The sequence below is a fragment of the Onychostoma macrolepis genome, chromosome 13, assembly GCF_012432095.1.
Source record: "Onychostoma macrolepis isolate SWU-2019 chromosome 13, ASM1243209v1, whole genome shotgun sequence".
NCBI classification, from domain to species: Eukaryota; Metazoa; Chordata; class Actinopteri; order Cypriniformes; family Cyprinidae; genus Onychostoma; species Onychostoma macrolepis.
In genome coordinates this window covers 1624411-1651438 of record NC_081167.1, presented here as the reverse complement: position 1 = coordinate 1651438, position 27028 = coordinate 1624411, and the positions used below count along the sequence as shown (strand labels likewise).

At 37.7% G+C, this 27028-nt stretch overlaps 2 protein-coding genes across 2 annotated transcripts; one reads left to right on the top strand and one right to left on the bottom strand.

The window, feature by feature from the left end:
* The first annotated feature begins 369 nt into the window (after positions 1-369).
* Positions 370-22679, top strand: ppp3r1a (protein phosphatase 3, regulatory subunit B, alpha a). Its single transcript, XM_058795207.1, has 6 exons — positions 370-694; positions 6302-6341; positions 13417-13593; positions 19736-19795; positions 19877-20061; positions 21110-22679. Exons 1-6 carry the CDS (start codon positions 692-694, stop codon positions 21155-21157), a joined length of 513 nt encoding a protein of 170 aa, XP_058651190.1. The 5' UTR covers positions 370-691; the 3' UTR covers positions 21158-22679.
* Positions 22680-22700: 21 nt separating this feature from the next.
* pno1 (partner of NOB1 homolog) lies at positions 22701-27018 on the bottom strand. Its single transcript, XM_058795206.1, has 7 exons — positions 26729-27018; positions 25678-25827; positions 25488-25571; positions 23637-23697; positions 23446-23563; positions 23024-23094; positions 22701-22932 (listed from the first exon to the last, which is right to left on the bottom strand). The coding sequence occupies exons 1-7, from the start codon at positions 26924-26926 to the stop codon at positions 22865-22867; spliced, it is 750 nt and encodes a 249-aa protein (XP_058651189.1). The 5' UTR covers positions 26927-27018; the 3' UTR covers positions 22701-22864.
* Positions 27019-27028: the final 10 nt, after the last annotated feature.

Genomic DNA, 27028 nt, shown 5'->3' with positions numbered 1-27028 from the left:
ATTTCCAAAATGTCCCCTGATCTTGAAATCATCATGATGGCAGCCTCCATTTTAGAAAAGTCTGGCTTCAGGCCGATTTGTCTGTGGTGTTACTGTCTTTTCTGGTGACAGCCTGTATAGTAACTTGCAATATAAAGTCTGTGGTGTTACTTCAAAATGACGTAGATATAAGCGTTTGATTGAAATGATTTAAAAATCAAAATGATATAGCATATTAAACAAACTTTAAATGCATAGCAATATATTTTATTAGAAAAAACTAATTCTGCCTCTCATTTGCCAGCCCAGTTGAAGAATGACCCATATATTGATGGGAAGGACATGGGAAATGAATGACAGCTCTTGTGTGTTTGAGTGAGGGTGCAGAGAGGGGGTGGAGCTAAGGTTTCCCGTATGTAGTGTATCGAAGGACCGCCCATCAGCGCTTCTAAGCCCCGCCCCTTCCGCGCCTCGTCCAATAGCAGCGAGCCTCCTCCGCTCCTCCCCCTCCCCGCCCTGCGGCTCTTCCTCGCGTCGCTGCTGCAGTGAAACCCACGGAAACGGACGGAAAATAGGTTACGCTTCTGCCCTGTCCAACCCAGCCTTTTCTTTACAAAACAACAAGACCAGGAGCAGAATTTCCCTCTTATTTTTGTGCTCTCATTTACTGCTGTTCATTTCCGAGGGGGAGTTCCGTCGCACAGGCAGCAAAATGGTAAGGAACACAACGCATTTGCAGCACTGTAAACAAAATCCACATATCGCAGTTTCAGATGCATCCTGCAGACCCTGGGCAACAAATTCAACGTTTGGCCGAGCTGTCATAACGTGGAGATTTAAGGGTTTCCTACTGTGCATCTGCCAGGTTGAGTATCTATTCTTAGTCTATTTCACGCAAAGCGGTTGCAAAATGAACGCTTACCTTAGTAACGCAGCACTGAATGTGTCTGCTGCCTCTGTGATGCTGCTTGGCATTTAAAGTTAAAGCCAGAGCTATTAAGTGTGACATTAGAGTCAGCTATTACAAGAAGCCATTTCTATTATTGTATCAACAGTTTGATAAATAAGAGAACTGGATGCAATAAGGTTGTCTTTATTATTTCGAGTTGTTTCATCTCGCCTGTAATCCTTTTTTATAGTTATTCGTTGAATTATTCACTAAAAACAGTGTTGTGGTGGCACAGTGCTGGTATCCAGTGGTAATACCATGATATTGAATGATTGCAGTATTCATGTGGTATTTACATGGTACTTCAAAAAAAAAAAAAAACATGGATACTATACAGTATTGTGCCATTATCAGCATTGATGTAAATGTCTGTTACACTAGAAATTCAGTAGCGAATTCAGTCGTACTCCAGAAACTCATTACAGTTGGTTGTTAATGTGATGACTTACTGATTACAAGATTACAGTTTTAGCCAACAAGAAGATGCCATACTAGAAGCCTCACCTATAATAGCCTGCCTTAGAAAGCAGCAGGCTTCTAGCTGATTGTGTTCATTAAAGTTAACTGGAACAAAAACTAGGTCTGCCCTGCCACGTTCTGTTCCAGGTCCTTAGGGCTTCGGCGTTTTAATAAAACTGCGCGCTGTAGTCGATGTCTTTTTCTGGAAGAGTCTTGTGACAGACTGACAGCGGTCAGGAGGGTGTTGTGTCAAACACACTTGACTTACTGTCAACTCGAGGTCAAACACAGCCCTGAAACACCGAGCTCGTGTTGGGACATGTGGCAAACACAAACTGAATATCAGTCTTCATGAAGACTGATGTGGTGCTGCTTGTTCAGTGCTTTACTACCGGTAATTACAAATATTGTGTTGGTGTGCCTATAGAAGAACCGGAAACGGTTTATATGTGCAGTTATATGTGCAGCCTATGGCTCTGACGGATTTCAGTATTTTTGACGCTAGTAGTGCAGAAACCTTAAAAGATGAACCTTCTTCCAAGCTTCGGTGCTGCCTGCCACCACCATAGTTGGCTTATACTGTAAAAATCTAGGCTCCGTCTCAGTTTCTGGGGATTTTATTGCAGCTGGAGAACTGCTTTACTTCAGTATTTTAGCTGCTACAGCCCTGGACAAACGTCTTCTCCAGTAATGGCTTGTAATGGCCTTCTCTTACAGAATAGTGTCATGCAGAGCTCCTGATGTGTTCATTAGGATCTGCAATTCAATGAGTCGAGTAAACCTTTGCAAGGCACTCTGCATATATACACATATATATATATATATATATATATATATATACACTGAGATACAGGGCTCTATGAAATTAGCTTTTTTTTTTTTTTTCTTCTTGCCATTTAAATTTTTCTGGATTTTATTTATTTATTTAGTTTGTATTAATTAATTGAAACCATGAAACCTATATGATTTAACAATGGTTGATTAAAAAATCAACACATTTAGGGCCCAGTGAAATCTGTTGTGTTTTTTCCCCCAGATTCTGTCTGGTATTTCTCAAATTCTTCTTCAGTTTTAATTTAATGGTTTCATGAAATTTTAATAATCAAAATGCATACCTAATTAATTGAATTCATAAACCTTTAAACATTTATTTATGTATTTATTTATAAACTCATTCACTTGCGCATACCATAGGGACCAATGTTTTTTTTTTTTTCCTGAAATTCTGTGTTTTGTGTGGATTTATGATTTAATTTTTAAATGTATTAATTAAAAATGGTTGTAGTGAAATAAAAGCAAGAAATGTAACAATTTATTTTATTAATGTTTTGAAATTAATGCTTTACATTCAAGCACTAGTCCATATCACAATATGATTGATCTGTGTCATTCTGCGTTGTACGGTAACTTCTATTACTATGACTGATTCTAATAATTCTGATGTTTCTGCATCATGGAGATCATAGAGCCCTAGATTTACTTCAGGCAGTAAAGAGTTATTATTAGTATGCCTGAGGGGTCGAGGCTCTCTATAGTTTTCACTGGACGTCATATAAGGTCTGGTATATACTGCAGTGTGTTCTGTGGAGAACCGCCCACCTAGACAGGAAGAGCCGCCTGTCTGACATGTAAAGTTAGCATAGTTCCTGCGTGGAGTTGAGATCAATAGGAATGCTAGCGGCTGGCTTTCTGCAGGTATCACACACACACACACACACACACACACAGCGTTAGTCGAGCGGAGGCCTGCTCTCAGGCGGTGTACAGCTGTTTGTGAGCATTAGTCATTTTTTGTGGGCATCATGAAGAACGATCATATCAGTTCTCTTCTCTTTATTACTCATGCTTGCAATTTTACCTTTAGCAGAAAATGATAATCTTTAGTTTTAGGGCTGATATTAATAAGTTATTACTGCCATCCAGGCAGGCGGTGTTACGTGGATATCAGAATATATTCTTACATAGAGAAGAGTCTATTTTGAATATATTCCTATATTAGGATAGAGTCTAATGCAAACCTTGTAAAGCGGGAAATCTCACAGAACCAGTCTCTTAAAGGACATCATTTGTTTTTAATTACCAGGAATGGATTGCAAAACCACTTCTTTGGCCTCAAACCGTATGAAATATAATTGGCATGAGCAAAATGGACATCAAAGACAGACAGTTATGATTATGGCCAGCTATAAGCAGCATCATGAAACATTTGCCAATCTCTCTAGTTATTTTACACTGTGTTATCAAAGACGTTTGAGCGAGTTTTGTTTGTATATGGTGTGCGTTCACTGTGCAGTGCATGTTTTGTGCAGTCTAATTGACTCTGAATGGCGAATGCATTATTTATGAACTGCGCTGAGTGTTTGCCTCTTAGGTCTTCCAGACAATGTTCAGACCACTAAAGAGTTCATTTACATCTCAGAAGAGCCCACTAATGATTCAGGATTTCATTTAAAATGCCATCTTTTCCTCTTTCCTGTGCCGCAAGGCTTCATTTTCTCTTATCTACTCATGGATAGTAAGGTCTGCTGTGAATAATCATTGCTGTAATTCATGTTTATTTTGGACTCGGGGGATCTGATATTAATAACCCAGTCCCACTCTTCAAAAACACTTCAGATGCCATTTTACTGCGGCTCTGCATTTGCATATACTGCATCTGCTTTTCACAGTCGGTTTCATAGCTTTGTGATGTTTCATCTCTGAAGATGCCAGACACAGAATCAGAATCAGTATAACTCGGTCATTGTAGAAAGATTATGATTTTATCTCCAGATCAAATCTCACCCCAAAACAATAAGAAAAATAATTAGATTTACTTTTTACAAGTTGCCAAAAATGATATCATTCTCATAATGTAATGCAGTATTTATTAATTTATTTTTTGTTGTACAGTTAAAATTACTCTATTGCAAAATAAAATAAAAAAAATATATTTAACATCATGATTAAATTTTATGCACTCAAACAAATGAAATAAATGTGCATGGATGATTCATTTGTGGTAAGACCAGTAGCATGCATTAATTTGACCTGTTTATGTTTGTATATATATATATATATATATACGTATTTGTTTAGAGCTGTTTTGGCTTGTAAAGATTTCTCTCCTGATTCAGACCAGAACACTTTTCACTGAAGAAAACAGTATGAACAGAGGACTGGAAACATCTTAATGATGGATTTATTTCTTACAAACACGCATCAAAAGTACATTTCTGGGTGAACTATGCTTTTCAGTAAAAAGAGGGTACAGTTTACAGTCTGTTTCACCTGAACTGAACTGATGAGCAGCCTGACAACAGCCCGAGGCCTAACAGCAGTGGTGCTCTGACCTGTATGCACAGCATTCACACGGCCTGCCTCACTTCACTATAACACACGCTCTGAATCATTGAAGCCTTTGTGAGAACAAGCCAATCTATTCATAGCCAAGGCAGGCTCATGCTGAGGAGCTTTGCCTGCGATGTGCATCTCCCCCAGATTTGTATGCATTAGAAAATCAAGACTTTACATTGGTTAGTTCAGTGGTAGCATACAAATCAAAACAGTTTTTCAAACTGGACGTAAATAATACACAGAAAGCGAGCGGAGAGCGTTCTCATCACTGTAGCGGCTCATGACTGAACGCTTCTCCCTTCAAATCTTTGTATCTAAATTTGTTTCGATAGCCAGCCCGACTGCAGTGTTTTCCACTCGGGGTCTCCCACGGCAGATGTGTGTCTCTGTGGGCTTCAGTTCTCGCTGCTGATCACATGATCCACTCACAACACCAGGCCCAGATACACTGACACACCACACATTCACTGTGCAAACAGCTGCTGTTCACTCAAACACACAAAGCATCCAGACTCTAAATGTTTTAAACTAATACTACCTGTATCTGGAGTTCATGTATTAGAGAGAATGAATAAGCTCTCATCTGTCTCTCGCTGCTGTGACAGATACAGAATATGGGCCTTTGAGCCCTTGAACTGAATGGGGCTTTATAAATAATAAATCAAAGCAGATGGAGATACAGAGAGTGGAGCCATTTAGTATTTCATCTTCTAGAACAGAGCGGCAGCAGCGTTTGGTTTGTATCAGTGTCTCTGTGTCACAGGGTCTGCACGAGTATTGCTTTAAAAGACGTCAGTATGTAGAATTATTATTATTATTATTATTTATTTATTTATTTTTTTTAAGTTTCAAAATAATCTAAATCCAAACAGGTTGGCAGGGTGGGCTTTAAAAAAAAATAAAATAAATAATTAATTTAATTAAAAAAATGTTTTATGTATGTATATACATACATATTTTATGTATGTATGTATATGCGTTTATTATTCTTATTGTTATGTGCTTAAAAAAAGAAAATTAATTCCATTTATAGATTTTTTTTTTTTTTACATTGCCAAAAAATATTTTTAGATTTATTCATTCATTTATTAATTTATTTACTTTTAGTTTGACATATGTAAAGACACATTAGACCGCAATAAAATATTTAAATGCCTCGGATACTAAATGTAATTTACATTTATTTATGAAGTGTTCACATCGTTTCAAAGCAGCTTTATAGAAGTCCGGTGTTTCTACATTAAAAATGAGATTAATGAGACTGTGACATTAAAGCAATGCTTGCATGATGTGATCATGATCATTTCAATGTAAGGTAAAGTTGGTGCTGGTTTTGTATGTTGAATCAGAGTTGGCTCGTCTCTTCACAGGTGTTGTGGTCATCTGAAGCCTTCCTAATGGTTTCCTGACTTCGAATGTCTCCCGAATTACACAGTGTTTTTGATCCCTAAAATATGATGCTCTTTCATATTGCTCTCTTTCACACTAATCTATTGTCTGTATGAGAGAGGTCATGTGTAGTACATTAAAGAAAAGTTCATGAAATGTTCATGTTGCTCATGTTATCTTCTTTTGTAGGGAAATGAGGCAAGTTATCCCCTGGAAATGTGCACGCATTGTAAGTATCATTACATTTCTAGCTATTTTGCATACAAAACTTTCATTTGCTAAAATGCTGATTAAACCTAGATGGTGACTGAAGCGTGATCACTCATACTTGCTAGTCGTCAAACAGATATGAATAGATGAAGTAAAGCTTGTCTCCAGAGATGCCGAGGCTTATTTTTAGCTCTGAAACTTTTTAATTAGTTTCGCTTCCCTCTGATGTGTGTGAATATTTAACTCATGCAAAACTAAGCCAGAGATCAGAAGCGTCCGCGGAGGGCCAGGGAGTCTGACACGCTCCAGAGATAGTCAATCTTTGTCAAATCTATCCATTGGTGTGCCATATTAATGATAACTCATGCAAATGACACACAGCATGCAGGCACCAGATCTCTGACAGAGAGGAACAGAGAAAGACCGTAAGAGCCGTAGCTGGGAATCAGCGGCTCTGTGCACATGAGCTCCAGAGCAGCTGTTAATGAGCTGTGAGGATCTGGAGCCCGTGGGGCTCGACCCGCTCTCAGTCTTACCTCACTTCACCACATCGTGTGAAGAGCTCTATAGGATTAGGGTAGCTTGGGTAACTGCACACACCGGTTAGTGTGTGTGTGTGTGTGTGTGTGTGTGTGTGTGCGTGTGCGTGTGCGTCATGAAACCAGGTAAACGTGTGTGAGCTTGACCTGTAACAGCTTTGGCAACTTCAGCAATCTGTAATACAATGGAGGTCAAAAGTTTACCCCCCCCCCCCCCTCCCCTTACAGAATCTGTAAAATTTTAACTATTTTACCAAAATAAGAGGGATCATACAAAATGCATGTTATTGGTTATTTAGTACTGACCTGAATAAGATTTGTATTTGAACCCTTTCCAACAATGACTGTATGATTTTGAGGTCCATCTGAGGATCCAATACACAAAAATGCTGTAAAACCAAAGAATTTGTGGGAGCTGAAGGATTTTTCTGAAGAACAGCAGGAAGTTTAACTGTTCAGGACAAACAAGGGACTCATGAACAACAAACAAAAAATCACAGCTGTGAATCATTCAGGTAACAACACAGTATTAAGAATCAAGGGGATGTAAACTTTTGAACGGGTTGTTTTTATAAATTCAACTATTATTTTCTCTTGTGGATTATATGTACACATTATATGTGAAATATCTTATTCAGGTCAGTACTAAATAAACAATAACATGCATTTTGTAACTGAAAACTCATCTCTTTCGACAGCACTTGACTTCATCCTAAACTTTAAAAAAAAAAAAAATCTTTCTCTTTACTTATTCCTTCCTTTGGTAGTTTGTACTTATTTGAACAATGCCTGAGACTTGGTGTTGCAAGCACTTCGTCTGTCTGATTGCCTCTTCAAGATGAATCGCTTTATGTATTCCCCAATTGTAAGTCGCTTTGGATAACAGCATCTGCAAAATGACTAAATGTAATGTATGATCCCTCATATTTTGGTAAAATAATTAACATTTTGCAGATTCTGAAAGGGGGATGTAAACTTTGGACCTCAACTGTATATGCAGCTCACACACACACACACACACACACAAACACACACACACACGGGACAGCTGTTCACTACATCAACACACGTCTGCTTATGGGTCTGTCCATTTGCAGAGCTTTTGGGTGAAACACGTGTCCAGTTTACCATAAAACTTAGGAAAATATATTTTCCATAAAGACATTTTTTGCATTGTGATTTTATTAAAGGAACAATTCAGCCAGATTATATCAGAACTGTTATACTTACTCCTCATTTTGATTATTCTTAATTATATAAAAATATTGTAATTTAAAAAAACATTTTTATATATACCGTATATATTTAAATTGTAATACATTTTAGGCATTTATGAAAATGAGTAAATGAGCAGTTAGGGCTACTAGTTTTAACGTGAAATAAACATGAATGAACATCTCATGCCTCGTGTAATTGCTCAATCAGTGTTGCAACTGCGGAAAGACAGCAATAAAAACTTGTAAACAAAATGTCACGTAGCATTTCATTTACTTCGGGCAAGTCATCAGTGGCCACAGTTCACTGGAGAAATGAAGTCTAGAGAAGAGCACTTCGTGAAATATTACACACTATACTCATATTTCACTACATGTTTGCATACAGTTTTTAAGTTAAGTGTGTTGATTATTATATTTAAAAATAAATAGTAATTAAATTTAAGTATGGGCTCTGTTGTTAATTGTAACCTTATAGTAATATAAAAGGGCTCCTTTGTAAAAGGGAGGTACAGTGTCATATATACTGTGTGTGTATATAATCCTCATGTAGATTTATTTAAGGTCACAAAAAGTGCCAAACAATTTGCATATATATATATTTTTTTTTTGTATGCATCTAGTTTTTTTCTTGTTTTGCATTTGGTTGAGATCCACAAACCTGCATATTTTTTGTATGTCCAGGGCCCGTATTCACAAAACATTCACAAAATAATGGGCGTGTCCATCCTAAATTTAGGACTCCTAAATGTTTGCTCTAAGAGTATTTCACAAAGCGTTTTAGCGCTAAAACTAGCTCCTAAATCTGTGAAAGGTTAGGAGCAGTGAAGAGGACTCCTAAGTCGCTAAGACCAAGCCACAAACTATCCTAAAATAGCTGATGTGGCAATCTGCCTCGGAACGTAAACATTTTAGAAACATTTGATGATAATGAGCTTTTAAAAAGGTATCGCCTTTGGTTTTGGAGGTTACCCCTTCTCCAAATTTTCCTTTGATTATAACCTTGTTTTCATGAACCAGTTGGGCGAGAAATAACAGCTCTTCTTGCATCCAGTTTGGTTTTCTTTTACGTTTGCATGTCTTACTATCAGCCATGATTATTAATTAAAAGGCTGTTTATATGCATATGCGCTAATTGTTTACGAGAAGCACACATGTAAAAGGCTGACAATTAGCTGAACATATACTTGAATTTGAATGATTTGAAAGATTTGAATGTGGCAAATTAACATTTTTAAACCTTTATTTGAAAATGCCAACATATCGCGCTCTACAATATATCTCTGAATAAATCTCTGACAGAGACTATCAGCCAATCACTGTGTGCATAGTTAATAAGCATGTTGATATCATCCATAGCAACGAGGTAAACCCCGCCCTTATTTACTCTTAGCTTAAGACTTCTCTCTATTCCTTAGTAAATGTTAGTCTCAGCAGCTTTGTGAATAGGTTTTAAGAGAAAACTCTTAGCTAAAAACGTTTACTGCCGTTTAGGAGAACTCTTGGTGGTAAGATCAAATGTTTTGTGAATACGGGCCCTGGTGTTTGGTGTCATGCTTTTTATCATATTTTTGATTTTAAGCAAAAATTTTACCATGTGCGAGTTTTGTTTGATTCATACATAAAGAAACCAATAGAACTAGAAGAAAGTCTGCTGTAGTGCACTTGGTGTTCACAAAAATGCACCGTCTTCAAGTAATCTATTGAACTTTTTACGCTCGTGTGATAGATTAGAGTTCATTTTTGAGAGCTGGCGGCTTGCTCATGCAAATGACCTACTTACAGGAGCGTACGTGGAGTAATGTGTGTCATACTAGCATGTGGCAGAGGCCGTAAGCATCCCAAGCTCAAAATAAACCCGGCCTGTGTGCTGGAGTCCCGTATTGCTGGGGGTTTCCTTCAGGGCGCTTTTGGGGGCTTCTTATGAGCTCACGGCTAAAAATAAGAGCTCTTCAGGTCTTGCCCAGCGGTCATTGATAGGGTGATGTCAGGCTTTGGCCGTTGGCGAGGAGAGTAATGCTGATGGATCTGAAACAAGCTGTCGAACATGAGGAGAAGCTCAGTGCACAGCACATTCCAGCGCTCACACTTTATTTATACGTCCATCCAGCTGCAGTCTGCGCATTATTATTGAAGCTTGAGTATGAAATATCACCTTTGGGCAAAGCAAAGCTTTTTAATACTCATGAGAAGCTTAGTTAATTTAGTTGTTTTTCATTTCATTTATTCATTTTAAGGAACAAAATAAAAAATTTAAAACTTAATTAGAAATGCTTAATTATTCACAAACATTGATGAAACCGTATTTTCTAGTACCGTTATATAAGGCTATTAAAAAAAAAGAAAAATTATGAATACTATTGCTACTTGTGGGTGCTTGATGTAATTAATTTGGTGGATAAATTAGTTTTATTGGCTTCTATCAGGTAAGGTAATTGCGACTATTTATCTATCAATTCTGACGCTTTTTTGTTTTCTTTAAATAAAGTCACAATTCTGAGAAAAAAAAAATATAATAAATCAGAATTGCGAGATATAAACTCGTAATTGTAAGAAAAGTCTCTTTTTTTTTCCCCCTCAGAATTTGGACATTATAACTCGCAATTGTAAGTTTATATCCTGCAATTCTGAGAAAGAAGTCAGAATTGTGAGGAAAAAGTCAGAATTGCAACTCCCACAATTACAGGTTTATATCACGCAATTCTGAAAAAATAAATAAATAAATAAAAAATCAGAAATGCAAGATGTAAACTCGCAATTGCAAAAAAAGAGTCAGAATTGTGAGAGAAAAAGTTGCAGTTACTTTGTTTTATTCAGTGGCAATAACAAGCTTCTATAGACTTATATTCCCTGATTAAGACATTTAGTTTGTAATAATTTTTGTCAATGCCTCGGGTTTAAAAAAAAAAAAAACTCGTCAGTTTTGCATTCAGTCCATATGTACAGCTGAATGTGCTCTCACACATGACTCGCTCAGTGAAGGCCACTGTACTAATGGATCGATAGTGTGACCTGCGATTGTCACGCTTTTAACAGAGTCCTCACCATCACCTCAGCGGTTGTAACTGCGCTAATTACAATAGAGCTAATGCTGGTGATTCATCATCGCCACTGATCTGAGCGCAGAGTTAATGGATGTGCATCTATTAGTGTTATTAGCGGCGCAGGTGAACCGATATCATGGTCTTCATGATCCACACACCTGTAGTTGCCTGGCAACACAAGTCTGTTAAACTAGAATAACTCATTTAAACAGGCGAGATCATCTCACAACTGATATTAACGTCCATCAGCGCTGAAATAACTGCAATCAAATTAAAAAGGCCTTATGTGCACAAAACTTTAAACATAGTATCTTGGATGTACCTGGCATCTACACTATCACTCAAAATTTTGGGGACAGCAAGTTTTTTTTGTATGGATTTGAAAGACGTCTTGCTCAAAAAGGCATTTACTTGATCAAAAATACAGTAAAAAAAAACAACACTTGTTAAAAAACCCCCACAAAATTAAAATAGCTGTTTTCTGTTTGAATATCTGTTAAAATGTAATTGATTTCTGTGATGCGCAGCTGTATTTTCAGCATCATTCCTCCAGTCTTCAGTGTCACATGATCTTCAGAAATCATTCTAATATGCTGATTTGCTGCTCAAGAAACATTTCTGATTATTATCAGTGTTGAAAACAGTTGTGCTGCCCGATATTTTTGTGGAAACCGTGATACATTTTATTTTTCATGGTTCTTTGATGAATATAAAATTCAATTAACAGGTGTTTTTTTTGTAAATTATTAAACCTTTTGCTGTTGCTTATAATCAATTTAATGGGTTCGTGCTGAATGAAAGTATTTTTTAAATGGTAGTAAATCACAGCTTCCACAAAAATACTGATAATAATCAGAAATGTTTCTTGATTGGCAAATGTGCATATTAAAATGATTTCTGAAGGATCATGTGAAAATTCAGCTTTAATCACAGCAATAAATTACATTTTACAAATATATTCACATAGAAAACAAATGCAGTAGGGATGGACTGATACTGGTATCGGTATTGGGCCCGATAACTGTTCAAATGTCTCTGGAAAGTTTGTTGTATGGTCTGATATGTCAAAAGCAAGTAAGTGAAACAATGCAGAAGTTACATAAGTTACTTGACGGTAAGAAGAGAGAGCGCACACTGTTATGATCTTTATTGCTGTTCGCTCACTTAGCACACACATCATTTGGATTAAAACTAAATCGTAAATATAAAACAAACAAACATTCTCTATAAACATTTACTTTAAATGTCAAGCATACACAACTTTATTTACAACAAAAGTGAAGCTAGCAGTCTGTACGTTCTGCACCAATACAAATGTGTGCTTGTCGTTAATTACATTATTTGAGTGGCTTTGTAATATAAGTCGCAGCACGTTTCAGGTGATAAAAACATGACTTATATTTCAGAAAATATGTTCATCGCTGTTACAATATTTATGTATAAGGAGTGGAAAACACAGCACTGAGCCGCTGCAATGGAGCAGCTCGAATGTGCCATTAAATGAAAGATGAAATACTATAGAGCAATAAAATGAACAGTGAAAGTAACAAAAGCTTGTACAGTACATGTTAATGGGAATAATTAAGTGTGAAAATAACTGAAGGAAATATCTGTTTGCTAAATGAACTATGCCAGCTAACATTATTCATATTATTTTGGTTTAGGTACCCAGTATTTTTTATTTTTTTTTAATTACAAATGCAATGAAAATACAGGTATTGGTACTAAATAAAAGTATCGGTATTGGCCTTGTTCTGAAAAAAGCGGTGTCAGTGCATCCTAAAATGCAGCCTTGGTGACTTATTTTAAAAGCAATACAGATATGTTTATGTCAGTAATGTTTTAGAGTTTGCAGTGGAGTAAAGAGCTCTAGCTTCGGCTGAACTGCTCAGAGTTGTGGAGGCCGACCGAAGGGTCATGTGACTCAATCTGAGAGAGCTTACAGTTAGCGAGTGAGTTTGATATTCAAGGCTTAGCAGTGGTATTAGGCAGCGAGGTGGGATCCGCATGGCTCGTCGGTACAGTGCGATGGGCAAACCTCTGTGTGTAGTGACCCGTGTGAGGCCAGCCGCAGCCAAGGATCCCGTCACGGGATGTGAGTGTGTCACGCTTCATTCATTTGTCAGCGTTTGGTGGTCTTTGTTGTGTTTGGCTGAAGCTCAGACAGAGGCTTGATTGGGTAGATCTGCTGCTCAGACAGACGGGTGAGTGATGGTATGCGTGCTGGAGTGTTTGCTAATGTTGTCCATTTCTGTGTTTATTGTGTGTGTCTGGCGTTTTCTCTCGGTCCACGCCAGTCGATGCTGATGAGATTAAAAGGCTGGGAAAGAGGTTTAAGAAACTCGACCTAGATAACTCAGGATCCCTCAGCGTGGATGAGTTCATGTCCTTGCCCGAGTTACAGCAGAATCCCCTGGTGCAGAGAGTCATCGAGATATTCGACACGGACGGCAACGGAGAGGTGGATTTCAAAGGTGAGGCATGCGAGAAATCATTTGACTGCACCAGAAACCTAATCCATTGTTTATTTTGAAAGTGGAAATCTTACATTAAATGCATCTCATGAAAACATGTGCAGGCCACATTTCACTGCAGAATCACCATTATTATGTAACAGCAACTGAAGCCTAATTTAGGACTATGATTTTTTTTTTTTTTTTGCATTGACAATTTTCATGATGAGTAAGCACATTTGCTCTATTTCACATAATAGACTGCATTCTTAAAGGTGGCTCTCATTAGTACAGTAAAAATGACTTCAATTTCAATTGAATCTAAACCAGTATAAAGGCATTACAACAAATAATGACATATTAAATTAAATCATTATTTATTTTAAATTTTTGTGAAAGGAATGAGCGTTTGCATTAAAGTAAGAATAATTGGGAATATAGGGGCTATTATTTTTATTTTATATTGTCATGAAAACAGACTAGATTTGAATGTTTCTTAAAATAGGCTCTGTTTTTGTTTTGTAATATATCATGTTTGATTGTTAGGTGAAATGGGGCCTACACATGTTGATGAGTTTAGTATGATGCCATGTAATGATTTGAATGCATTGCATATTGAATTTAAGAATTTGTCTTTATTGAATGTTTTCTCTGAGAGTACTGCATGCAAACGCACATCATGTGTGTATGAACTCAAACTCAGGCTTGCAGCTGTGAAATGCTTCAACAAATGAGCTTAAAGTAGCTCAGACCTGTTGCATCACATCCTGATAAGAAGCCTTTTGTGTTGTTTGCCAAGAACATTCACATTCTCTCACACTGATTCTGTCGTGATTAAAAGATCTCTATATTTTTTTCAGAAGGGTGATTATAGTTAAAGCTGCAGTCCATAAGTTTTGCCTCTTTGTCGCCATCTCTGTTTGAAAACTTGGAATTGCAGCTATTTGCGGAATTATCTTCCATGCGTGGGGTTGTGCTCCGGCACGGCTCCGGCGCGGATGAATCTAATGGCTGGATATTTACTGTACTTCGCAATAGCAGATTCTAGCCTATGTCTTGGAATATATGACCCAAATAAGAATTTTCACCGGATATTGCCATCTGAACAAGTAACAAGTCTGCCACGTTTGTTCTGACCAACTGAGGAAAAAAGAATTACCATAAATTGTGCTACCAATGGTGATTAAATCTAATTCGTAGTTGGCTCATATCACATCAAACCGTGCAAATTATTATTATTGTTATACTTTATTCTCAAATTATTAATTATCAGAAGCACATTTAAAACTGGAATATAATTTAATTTCATTCACATGTGTTTCATAAACGCATAATCCTTTCTGGATTACAATCCACCATCAAAATGATACATTTAATTATTCTAGCTGCTGTGAGAAAAGGCTATAAACGATCGTCCACCTGCAGGATCCTCACATGCGATGGCATACTAGCTGGGACAACTTCTTTATGTTTACAGACGTGACGTAATGACACAGCAGTATGCTCGAATTTCCCACGAAAACCTACCCGTACCACTCAAATTAGAAAACATTATTATAAGCTAACCGTTGTGAATCGGGCTAAAGTAAGGCAATAGTTTTGAACACTGGCTGGTTATGTACTTGCTCAAATATTGATTTCAGATCATTTTTAACCAAAATAGTTACGGACTGCAGCTTTAACTAAAATGAAAACCATTAAAAAATATTTTCATTACCTGTTCCTTTCGCATTGTCGGTCCCAAGCCTGGATGCAAAAGGAGGAGGGTTAGGTGTCGGGCTTGCAACCAACCCTGTAAAAACCAAATTTGCTACAGAAACGACAAAAGAAAATACATTGACTGAAATTGGATGCAGGACCTTGTATCCTCGGTACCTAGATCCTAATATAAAGGTGTCGGGCCAAAACCATCATGGAGTTCAACACCTGATGACGGATACACCGTTTACTGCAAAGAAGATCACCCAAATGGAACTTAGAATATACAGACACTGTATGGCAAAGTGTAAAATTCAATTCAGCCGTGAAAAACAGGGTTTCGAAGACACCTTTGGACCTTTCTCATCCTCAAAATGGCTGTCAGGCAGTGGTGAATGGTTGATGTTGTTTTGCATATATAACAAACTCTGCGTAACAAGTACCTTTTTTCAGGATAAGTCGGTTCACAAGAAGATGATTATCTAGGCCTTATAAACCTCAAACTGTGGCACCAATAGGGAAAATCTGAAATATTGCAGGTGTCTTCACCCTTCAGCTTCTCAGTCGATGTTGAGGATAAAGAAACGGCATCACGTGCATATGCTGACCTTGCTGTGAAACTGGCTGCTTGTCTAAGAAAGACTGGATGGAGAAGAATTGCAAAGAAGCCCAGGTGGCCGTGGATTGAAATAAGACCAGGAGTCTGGAGGAACTTCTTCGTCCCAATCAAAGACAAGAATGGCAAGAGGAACTAGAAGTGGTACAAGGTGATATCCCAGCAGGAGAAATTCAAATCACCATTAAGATGCAGGAATCAAACAAGACGGCTGGCTTGGATGAAATTAAGGTGGAACTTCTGAAGCATGGCGGCCCCATGCTTCATAGTAAAATGAAGCTCACAGATTTCTTTAATGCGTGTTGGCGAACACAAGCTGTCCCTGAAGACTGGCAGAAGGGTGCTATCATGAAGTTACCAAAGAAAAGGAATACAACAGAATATATCGCCGTTGCATAATCCCTCTGTTTGTACCGGGAAAAGTGTTCTCCACAGTTTTCCAGTGACGATTGCAGGCAGCTGAGAAGAGGCTGGCTTCCGGAAACGATGATCATGTAGTGACCAGGGCCCGTATTCACAAAACATTGTATCTTACCACTAAGAGTTCTCCGAAATAGCTGCAAAAGTTTTTAGCTAAGAGTTTTCTCTTAAAACCTATTCACAAAGCTGCTGAGACAAACTTTTTTATGAAGGAATAGAGAGAAGTCTTAAGCTAAGAGTAAATTTTACCTCGTTGCTATGGATGATATCAGCATGCTTGTTAACTATTCACACAGTGATTGGCTGATAGTCTCTGTCAGAGATTTATTCATGTATTTATTCAAATATTGTAGAGCGCAATATTATGTTGCCACATTCAAATCAGGATTTTAAAATGCAGGCTAAGTGAAATTAATTAAACAAGTATGTTCAGCTTATTGTTATGTATGCTTCTCGTAAACAATTAGTGAATATGCATATAAACAGCCTTTTAATTAACAGAGTAGAATAATCACGGCTGATAGTAAGACATGCAAATGTAAAAAAAACAACAAAATGGACTCAAGAAGAGCTGTTAGTTCTTGCCCAGCTGGTTCATGAAAACAAGGATATAATCAAAGGAAAATTTGGAGTAGGGGTAAAGGCGATGCCTTTTTAAAAGCACATTATCATCAAATGTTTCTAAAATGTTTACGTTCAGAGGCAGATTGCCACCATCAGCTATTTTAGGATAGTTTGTGGTTCGGCCTTAGTGACTCCTCGTCACTGCTCCTAACCTTTCACAGATTTAGGAGCTAGTTTTAGCGCTAAAACGCTTTGTGAAATACTCTTAGAGCAAACATTTAAGAATCCTAAATTTAGGACTGACACACCAATTTAGGAGAAAATCTTAAAAATAATCGGCGAGTTATGAGCTACTTTTAGTCTTAAGATGTCTTGTGAACACCGGCCCAGCTCTTCGCTTTACATAACATGATTGAACCGTGTGTGGCGTAAAAGCAGCTGCTTTCCGTAAACTTTATCGACTTCAGGAAAGCCTTGGATAGTGTCCATCGTAAATCCTTATGAAATATCTTACAAATAGAGTATATATCGTGCCAAAGAAATCCATAGCTGTCTTAATAACAATTCCAGCTGACGTCACACTGACGACTTCGCCACCGAGACTGGCGTCAGATAAGGATGCGTCTTGTCGCCATTCTTATTCATGGTGGCCCTCTATTTTGTCATGAGGAAAACTATGGCAAGACCAAACGCAGGCATTGACTGGGATGGACAGAGCTGCCTCACTGATCTCGACTTTGCTGATGATATCGCCCTGCTTGTTAAAAACGGTTACCACTTACAAGAAATAGCATCAAGCTTGCATGAAGAGGCATCGAAGGTCGGATTACGCATTAGTATCGAAATGTCTAAAGTCATGCACATCAGTGCCAAAGCTGACATGCTAAGGATTAGGGTTGATGGATGCGACATTGAGGAGGTTGATAGGTTTATGTACCTCAGCCGCACTATTAGTCGAGATATTGTGCATTCGATACTTCGACCACATTACCAATGAGAAAGTCCTGTGACGAAGCAACATGCCAAGCCTTAGTACAATGATTACTCATCGTCGCCTATGGCTGGCTGGACACATTATGCAGATGGAAAGCAGCCGCATCCCAACGGTGGTGTTTCAAACCTCTATCAATGACCTTAATTCCCTTAACATCACACGGGAAGAAGCCAAAGATTCTAAGAATCCTCTCAGAGAGCTCCTAATTTAGCTTCAAAGTGATTCAGGACCAATCTGAGAGTAACTCTGAGCGAGGAAAAGACAAAAACTTTTATCTCAGTGAGGAGGCGGGGCTGACCCCGTTGCTAGCTATGACACAGTCTCTTGAAGACTGTGATTGGTTGGTTGTCCAAGAAGGAAATAAAAGAGCGCTTTTAAGAGTAGGGTCTACTAAAAGCCTTCACTTTGAAATTTCAGGCGTAATTTTTCCTGTTTTACCGTACTCTCTTTCTCTCTCACCGACTCACTCACTCACACACACACACACATTATATATGTATATATATTCTTTATTTTTTATTTACCATGCTGTCATACTTAACGTATTTTATAGGAAATGAACAGCGACACAATAAGGTTCTGAAATAGTTGCATTTTTCCATTTGCCAAATATGTTAATGTAGTGATTACGTCCATTTCTGGCGCTATGGCATTTCTGCGCGGTGTCTGAGATGTTAGCATGAATAATAAGATCTAATAAGATCGGTCACAAACATGATGCCTGCACCATCTAATGTGTCTTATTAACTCACTGTCATGCATTTCTTCTCCCTCTTCATGTTTCGTCCATTTTCTCCGCAGCTAAAGAAACTCTTAAACCTCTTAAAAGTCCTCGTCTGTACTCCTAACAATTTCGGACCTTAAGACCTCTTTTAAGGGTTAAGGTGCTTTCTGAATTACTTTTTACTTTACTAGGATATTTTCTTTAATTTTAAGGGAAAATACCCACATTTCTAAGAATTTTCTTAGAATTTTGTTACTTGGAGCAACTTCCTGCTCCTTGAGTTCTCTCCACCTACCTCTTGTCTGATCATAACCCTTCTTTTTAATGTGTTGTTCCTCCGATATCTCTCTCTATCTATAGTCAATCTGCTAATATCCGTCCTGTGCACTCAAATTGAGCGCTCTCTTCTCCCTGTCATTACAAGACACGCCCCCTTACTGCTGATTGGCTACAAGTGTGGTTTAGGACTTGGTCTGACGCTGTGGTCAAAAGCGTTTTTCAAATATTGCTTAGTGCACCTTTAATTATGCCTTGCGATGCACCTTATAATGCGTTGTACAATCTCGTGAATAATTGTAACCACAGTTAATACATTATAACACTTAACAATTCATTGTTACACTATGCATTTTAAATTTGGTTATAATTATTTACGACAAGATATAATGTATTACAACACACATTATGAACAATTATAATAGCCTTTAATAACCCTTTATAATGCATTATACATAAGGGCTTTAAGTAGTGATAGTGAACATTATAGTGATAGTGATTGTCATTTTTTTCATTTTAATTTAGGTTAACTTTTAACTAGAACTAAAACTGAAAAGAAAAAAAAAAAGCAATATTAATTTCCAGCGACATCGTCGACTTGATTGCACAGATACTATTAGAACTGAACTGAGCTGGACGATCACATCACTGAATCAATAATGAACTGACTTTAACTGAAAATTGATTGTTTACTGTTGTCCTTTTGCATTATTGACACTATTTTCCTATTCATTACTGTAAAGCTGCTTTGACACAATCTGTATTGTTAAAGCGCTATATAAATAAGGTGACTTGACATTACTAAACTGTAATGAAAATGCATGTGTGCTTGAGTTACAGGGTTAATGATCAGTTGTTTTTGTGTGTGTAGAGTTCATCGAGGGCGTCTCTCAGTTCAGTGTGAAGGGTGATAAGGAGCAGAAACTGCGCTGTGAGTACAACACTTCACCTCTGATCTCACATCAGACAACATCTGACTCTTAGTCATCATTTGCTGTTTTCCTGGATCCAGTCGCTTTTAGGATCTATGACATGGACAAGGACGGCTACATTTCCAACGGAGAGCTGTTCCAGGTGCTGAAGATGATGGTGGGCAACAATCTGAAGGACACTCAGCTGCAGCAGATAGTGGACAAGACCATCATCAACGCAGACAAGGACGGCGATGGGAGAATATCTTTCGAGGAATTCTGTGCTGTAAGACCATTTAAACTAAACGCCAGATATTTATCAATATTTGAACAGCTTTTTATAAATAACATTATTACTTTTAGAGGACATTAAATTATAGATGCACCAAAGAAACACACTTTTTTTTTCTCCTCATGAAAAAAAGTATTTGCACACCAATTTGAAAGTTTGGGATTACTTTATACCCCTGGCTTCACAGACAAGGCTTAGGCCTAGTCTTGGACTAAAATGTAAATCTGAGCTGTTTCAGCTGAAAGAAACTTGCACTGATTTGATCTTAAAACATGTCAGTGCCTTTGTTTTGTCTCAAGACGCACACCAGTAATGCTTTTTACCAAGACATGTTTCTAAGAATTACTTAAATGTCCTAATTAAACTATGGCCTAATCCTGGCTTAGTCTAAGCCCTGTCTGTGAAACCGGGCCTAAAACGATCAAAGCGCCAGTAAAGACATTTATAATGTTACAAAAGATTTCTATTTCAAATAAATGCATTCCTTTTGAACGTTCTGTTCCTTAAATAATCCTGAAAAATAAAATGTATCACGGTTTCCACAAACATACTGGGCAGCACAACTGTTTTCAACTTTGATAATAATAATAAATGTATTTTTTGAGCAGCAGATCAGGATCACGTGACACTGAAGACTGGAGTAACGATGCTGAAAATACAGCTTCGATCACAGCAATCAATTATATTTTGCAGTTTATTCACATAGAAAACAGATATTTTAAATTATAATTTTATTTCACAATATTACTGATTTACTGCCTCGATGAGCAGAAGAGGCTTCTTTCAAAAACATTAAAAATATTTATTTAATATTATTATAATTTTTTTTTTGGAAATTCAATCTATTATTATTTTGACTGGAAATGAAATTACAGGTGTGGTGCGGTCAGTATTCTTTCCTTCATTAAAGGAGTTTAATGTCTAAACTCATGCCGATTCACTCGAGATGCCGACTCTAGTCACACGAGTAGCCTCCTAAAAGCTGTTTTATTCTATGTAGATATTTCCACAGGTTAATGTATTCGTGCGTTTCCGTCTTCAGGTCGTCGGAGGTCTTGATATACACAAGAAGATGGTGGTGGATGTGTGAGCGAGTCCAGCTCCAGCAGATCCGCTTTCCTCTCCATCTCTGACGACCTGCTCAAGATATCAAGCAAATGCTCTCTGTGTGTTTCAATGGAAGTATTTAAGCCACTTTTGTCAAATAGAAGCCTTGTCAAGCCAGCGTGTAAGTGTTACCGAACTCCAGTCTGCTCGATAACCTGGTGTAGCACTTTATGGGCTTATGGACACTGAAAGAGCATCTCAGTTCAAGAGGAAAGAGCATTGGCTTGTCCATATTTATTTTAGGTTTTTTTTAATGCTTCTTTTTTTTTAATATTTATTTGGTTTCGTCTTTTTTAAGATATTAAGTATATGTAGGTATGACGTGCCAAGCAGAACATACAGAACAAAGCGCTCGCCACCATCCTGTGCAGAAGCTTGTTCGACCGCATGACGTAAAGATGCAACGTTGGCTTCCTTCTGTTACACTTTGTGATATTACACTATTTATATCATTCTAGCATTTTGGATTCTAGCATATAACCATGTTTAATAACTGTTTTGTATCAATCGTGGTATAATGTTTATATTGTTAGTCAGTCCAGTAGAAAGTTACCAAGACAAAAAAACGATTTGGTTTACTTCACTAACACCAATATCTCCGTCTAAATGACAATCGCAGATGGAACGGCACACGGCGATCACAAAATCTATTTAGACACTAAAGTCACACGTCCTCTGAATCTGTAAAAAGATGCCAATTGATCTCAGAACTTCACTCTTTTATAAACTAATGTTGCTCGACGAGTTAAACGAACATTTAACAAGCAAAGCTTTCACTTTTGAGACAGCTGAAACCCTAACAAACCTGTATTTGTTCAGATGTTTTTCTTTCAGTGGAAAGACCCTTGCTTTGATAGTTCATCTAGTGCAGCCGAAGCGTTTTGTGAGCGCCGTGTGTCAATCGTCTCTAATACATCTTCTATAACAGCAGCAGGAGATCCGTGTGCTTTGATAAACATATGTAAAATGGAGAGTATAATTTCAACAAGACTAGCGCTTCAAATCAAAAACTCTGTTTACATGCATGACAGGAGCAGCGTAACCAAATTCATCTCTGCATATCGATATTATACGTCAGTAATAATGCCACATACTGTATGAGGCTTCTGCTGTGCTTGCTTTGACTAGTTCCTTTCTGCATGTTTACTTTCATCTATTCCAATGGTTTACACTTAAGCTGTGAAATTTATATCCGATATCAAAAGCACGATGAAATGCATTACATAAGTTGCCAAATTAGATTCAAACAGACCTATATTCTTTTCAGATTCAGCTCACATCATTTGCCCGTTTGTTTTGTAAATACAGATTTAACAAATTGCTTGCGCTTTAAGAAAATGGGTTTGTCTGCAGCTTTTGGTGAATGAAAGTGTGTCTCATACATGTGAAGGCACGTGAAGCTCGTCAGTTATGGGATGTCTATTCTGCATGCTGCATCAAATCAACTATTATGGGATATATGGACTACTTGATACCGTATGAAACAATAAACATGTAAAACTTGACTTATTGGATCCACACGTGTCTGATTTCCATTCATGAAGTGTTTATTATCTGAAGATCCACTGATGGACGAGTCGGCCGTCCACTGGCGCTCACATCAGTCACCGTATCATTCATACACAAATTCAGGCCAATATGGCACTAATAATGTAAATGGTTATTTCTGCATCAGTCCATGAGCTGTGTGTTAAAACCTCTCGGCTGAGCGGCTCGCCACCACCCGAATGTTGCCATACACCTTTGATGGAGGACTTCCTGTAAAAGTTACATTTAGCAGAATTATTTCCTCTTATTTTGATTATTTCTTCATTCATATGCATACATTAGAAGTTTCATATTCACTAACCGAGAATGAGGTTGCATATTGCTGTTCGTGCCATTTTGATATTCTGGAAAGATCCCAAAATATGAACCTTCCTGTATAGAGGAAAACAAACAAACAATCAACTGTGCATTCAGTCATGAAGTGCACAAAGTTGTGGTCACTATATATCAAAAAAGCATAACTTATGGCTTGGTAGCTTTGCATTTCTGTTGCATTTATATATTTTTAATATAAAAAAACTGAAATGTAATGACACCTAAAAAGGTGCCAAATAAAAAGTGCATTAAAATATTGCAATAGAAGTCAAACCTTTAAATAAACAAATCCATTGTGAATATTCACCATATCCCCAGCTCTAATTAAATACTGAGACATTTCTAGCGGGAATTCATCCAAAAAAAAAGTTTTCCTCTCAAGCGGTTCTGTATGTCGAGTGCACTCACGTGTCTGCGAGCACAATCCTGGTTTTTGTCACGTTCTCAATGGTGAACTTGGTTTTTCCTCCTTTCCCTGCTATCCTGCCGATGGCTCTGGATAAATGATCTCCTTTCAGAGGTTTAACTGCAAACACACACAGAACAATCAGCGACTGGACAAAACTCGCTCTGTGAAGTGGCTGAGGTTAAAGACTCACCGTCTGTGACATCAAACGTTTCCAGAAACAGCTCGTCTAATCTGATCAGAGCAAGAGCATCCTGTGCAGTGACATACAATAACACACGTCATGACATTACTGCACAATCTACTGAAAGAAAGGGCTGGGTAATATAAACAACTCTTTTGATTTTTTTCCCCCCCAGTTTTTTTTTTTTTTGATGACAGTCAATGCATCTTTACATTCATGCACACTAATTTGTAAAAGTTTGGGAATACTTTTATTCATCAAAGACACATTAAAATGATCAAAACTGACACAGAATATATTATATGTCTATATAAATGTGACCCTGGACCACAAAACCAGTCTTAAGTGTCAATTTTAGGATTGCACAATATTTGGCTGAGATGCAACTATTTGTAAATCTGGAATCTGAGGTGCAAAAAAAATCTAAATATTGAGAAAATCACCTTTAAAGTTGTTCAAATGAAGTTCTTAGCAATGCATATTACTAATCAAAAATGAAGTTTTGATATATTTGCAGTAGTAAAATTACTAAATATCTTCATGGAACATGATCTTTACTTAATATCCTAATGATTTTTGGCATAAAAGAAATATCTATAATTTTGACCCATACAATGTATTTTTGGCTATTGCTACAAATATACCCCAGCGACTTAAAACTGGTTTTGTGCTGCAGGGTCACAAATGTCTATTTCAAATAAATGCTGTTCTTTTGAACTTTCTGTCCATCAAAGAATCCTGAAAAATAAAATTTAGTTTTCAACATTGATAATAATCAGAAATGTTTGTTGAGCAGCAAATCAGCATAAAAGAATGATTTCTGAAGATCACGTGACACTGAAGACTGGAGTAAATGCAGGTTTGATCACAGAAATAAATTACATTTTAACAGATATTAACTTCGAAAACTGCGAGTTAATATTTTGCAGTGTTCCTGTTTTTACTGTATAGACGGTTTCATCGGGTGCACGCGCCTGGACCCAAGTTAACTTCCGGTCTGTGTTTGTTTATCGATCTGGTTAGTAGCACTGGCTACAAACGCAGTTAAAGTTAAAGTGATGAGTAATGAAGTGGGGCTCAGGTTGTTGTGCTGTGGGATGTGTTTCACATACATTTATTTATTTGTGGCGACCCGCCACGATATAAAAACTGACCGGTTTTCCAAATGGCTTCGTTGAATAAACATGAGCATGTAATGCACGTTTAAAAATCAAAACGAGGCGCAGGTGTTTTTATATCACTGTATTTCTGAAGGAACACTGTCTTTAGAAAATGTTCGATGTCATTTTCATTTCATCTGGCATGTTATATGCCTGATAAAGCAGCGTTTGTGAGCTCAGCACTGCTTGTGTAACTACAGCCCAACAGCCGTTTCCGGGGAAACCTCTAGTTCTCCGCTTTAAAGCGCCTCCTGCTGGCAGAGGATGAATTTGCATTTTTAATAAGTCCGTCCAAGTAGTTATCGCTGCATCTCAGTCCGTCTGATTTACGCAAGCAAGCATATTTTGCTCGTTATCAAAACATAATCTACTCTAGAGGGACTTGTATTTGTATTTGGATGTCTACCGGAAGTTAAGTTAGGGCCACAAAAGCGCGCATGCGCAGTAACGTTTGTTTATGTTGTTGCCGTTGAAACCGTCTAAGCCCTGTTGAGCAGAAGAGACGTTTGAATGCATTTACACTGAAATGGCTTAAAGAATGTATTTTTACCAACCAGAGGAATCGATGTCTATCTTCGTAAAACATTTTTGACATCTGTCTGAAACCTTTCATACTTGCATTCTGAATCCACATAAAAAATAAAGAGTTTGATAATGAATGCTCAACATATCCCCAGCTCTACTGAACAGAAACACTCACCTCCACCTGAAAGCCTAAAGTAAACGCCTTCACAAAGTCAGCAGCTCTGGTCAGAGCGCCGATGTCTGACGTTTCTCTGCACGTCTGCAAAACAACAGCACTTCATTTCATTTGCTGGAAATGATCGGACATTACTCGAGATGATAACTTCCCACTAATAACACAAGCTATAATAACTGCCAGCGCTTACTTTAATCTCCACCTGTCTGGTTTTGAGGTTGAACCGCACTTGGAGCCGCAGATGTTCAACGATGGGCGTGAAAATCTTCATCCAGTTGGTTTTCAGAGGAGTGTAACGGTGAGGAGGAACAGGCACCTTCCGCATCTCCACTGAACCGCCCTGAAACAACACCGTTTCATTTCTCAGTACAAGTAACGTAATCAGATTACTTTTTCCAAGTAACTAGTAAAGTAACGCATTATTTCTGTTTTAATTTAGAAGGAACTATCGGAGTTACTTTTTCAAATAAGTATCGCTAGTTACGGTGTTTCTCTTTGTAAGTGCAGAGCGTTGTGTGTGTGAACACATTACTGTAGTTTTAGACTAAATATGAACATGTAGTTACTCATATCACCTGCACAAAACAGATTTAGTATCCCTCAAAATGAACTAAAACAGTCAAATGCAAACTCATTTAATTATTGTAGGTTTGTATAATAATCTGTTAAATAAGACATATCATTTATGTATTTAATCCCATTTTATTAACAAATGTCTTTCCTACTGCCCTTCGATGATCCAATTCAACAACCATACTAAGTTAAAGTCGCACATTTGTGTTTAATTTTTGTTATTGTTGAATAGTGTTGAACTTTCTTCTCCTGCATCATATTCTTCACGCGATTGGTTTGAGCTGCGTCCTCTACTGTACACACATGAATTACTTTGGGTGTGAAAGGGCTTTTACATTTGTAAACTAACCTTTTTTATATGTTAAAAACATACAAGCAAGCCCTGCCCAGATTTAAATAGCAACTTAAAAGTAAAGTAACGCAACGCATTACATAAATCACAACTAAGTAACGTAATTAGTTACTTTTTTTAGAGAGTAACGTAATATTGTAACGCATTACTTTTAAATGTAACTTTCCCCAACACTGCTTGTGATTGTGAAATAATCGTTTCTAACCGATCTGAACACTTTGTTAAAAAGATCCATAGACCTTTGTGAACAGAATTCTCCGTGTTGTTCCCATCGTTTAGTACCGTACTCAGAATATAACGCTGTACGGTAAGTTACCGTGAGCTGGTCTGCTGATAAGGCCGGGAACTGCGGTCTCTTGGCCGCTACCGTCTCCTCCGTCTGCATGTCCACCTCCGCCGCGTCCCGCTTGCGTTTATGACTCCTCTTTGATTTGACTTTCTCAAATGTGTCTGTGTTTCCGTCGCAGTCTGTAGCAGCGTTCGCCTGCGCTGGCGTGTTTGACACCGACTCCATCGCGAAAAGGGTTTTTAAATGCTACAATCGAGCGGAGATGTTTACCACGAACATGTGGCTTCGGCCATCTTACAGAAAGGACCTTATTGCTGCCCAACCAGT

What these genes read in the sequence shown, in the direction of transcription:
- ppp3r1a (XM_058795207.1), top strand. An exon ending in CGGAGAGGTGGATTTCAAAG is followed by an intron (nt 13,594 to 19,735) that starts GTGAGGCATGCG and finishes TTGTGTGTGTAG; the next exon opens with AGTTCATCGAGGGCGTCTCT. An exon ending in CTTTCGAGGAATTCTGTGCT is followed by an intron (nt 20,062 to 21,109) that starts GTAAGACCATTT and finishes TTCCGTCTTCAG; the next exon opens with GTCGTCGGAGGTCTTGATAT.
- pno1 (XM_058795206.1), bottom strand. Translation starts at nt 26,926, where the DNA reads ATGGAGTCGGTGTCAAACACGCCAGCGCAGGCGAACGCTGCTACAGAC. An exon ending in TATCAGCAGACCAGCTCACG is followed by an intron (nt 25,828 to 26,728) that starts GTAACTTACCGT and finishes GTGTTGTTTCAG; the next exon opens with GGCGGTTCAGTGGAGATGCG. An exon ending in CCAGACAGGTGGAGATTAAA is followed by an intron (nt 25,572 to 25,677) that starts GTAAGCGCTGGC and finishes GTTGTTTTGCAG; the next exon opens with ACGTGCAGAGAAACGTCAGA.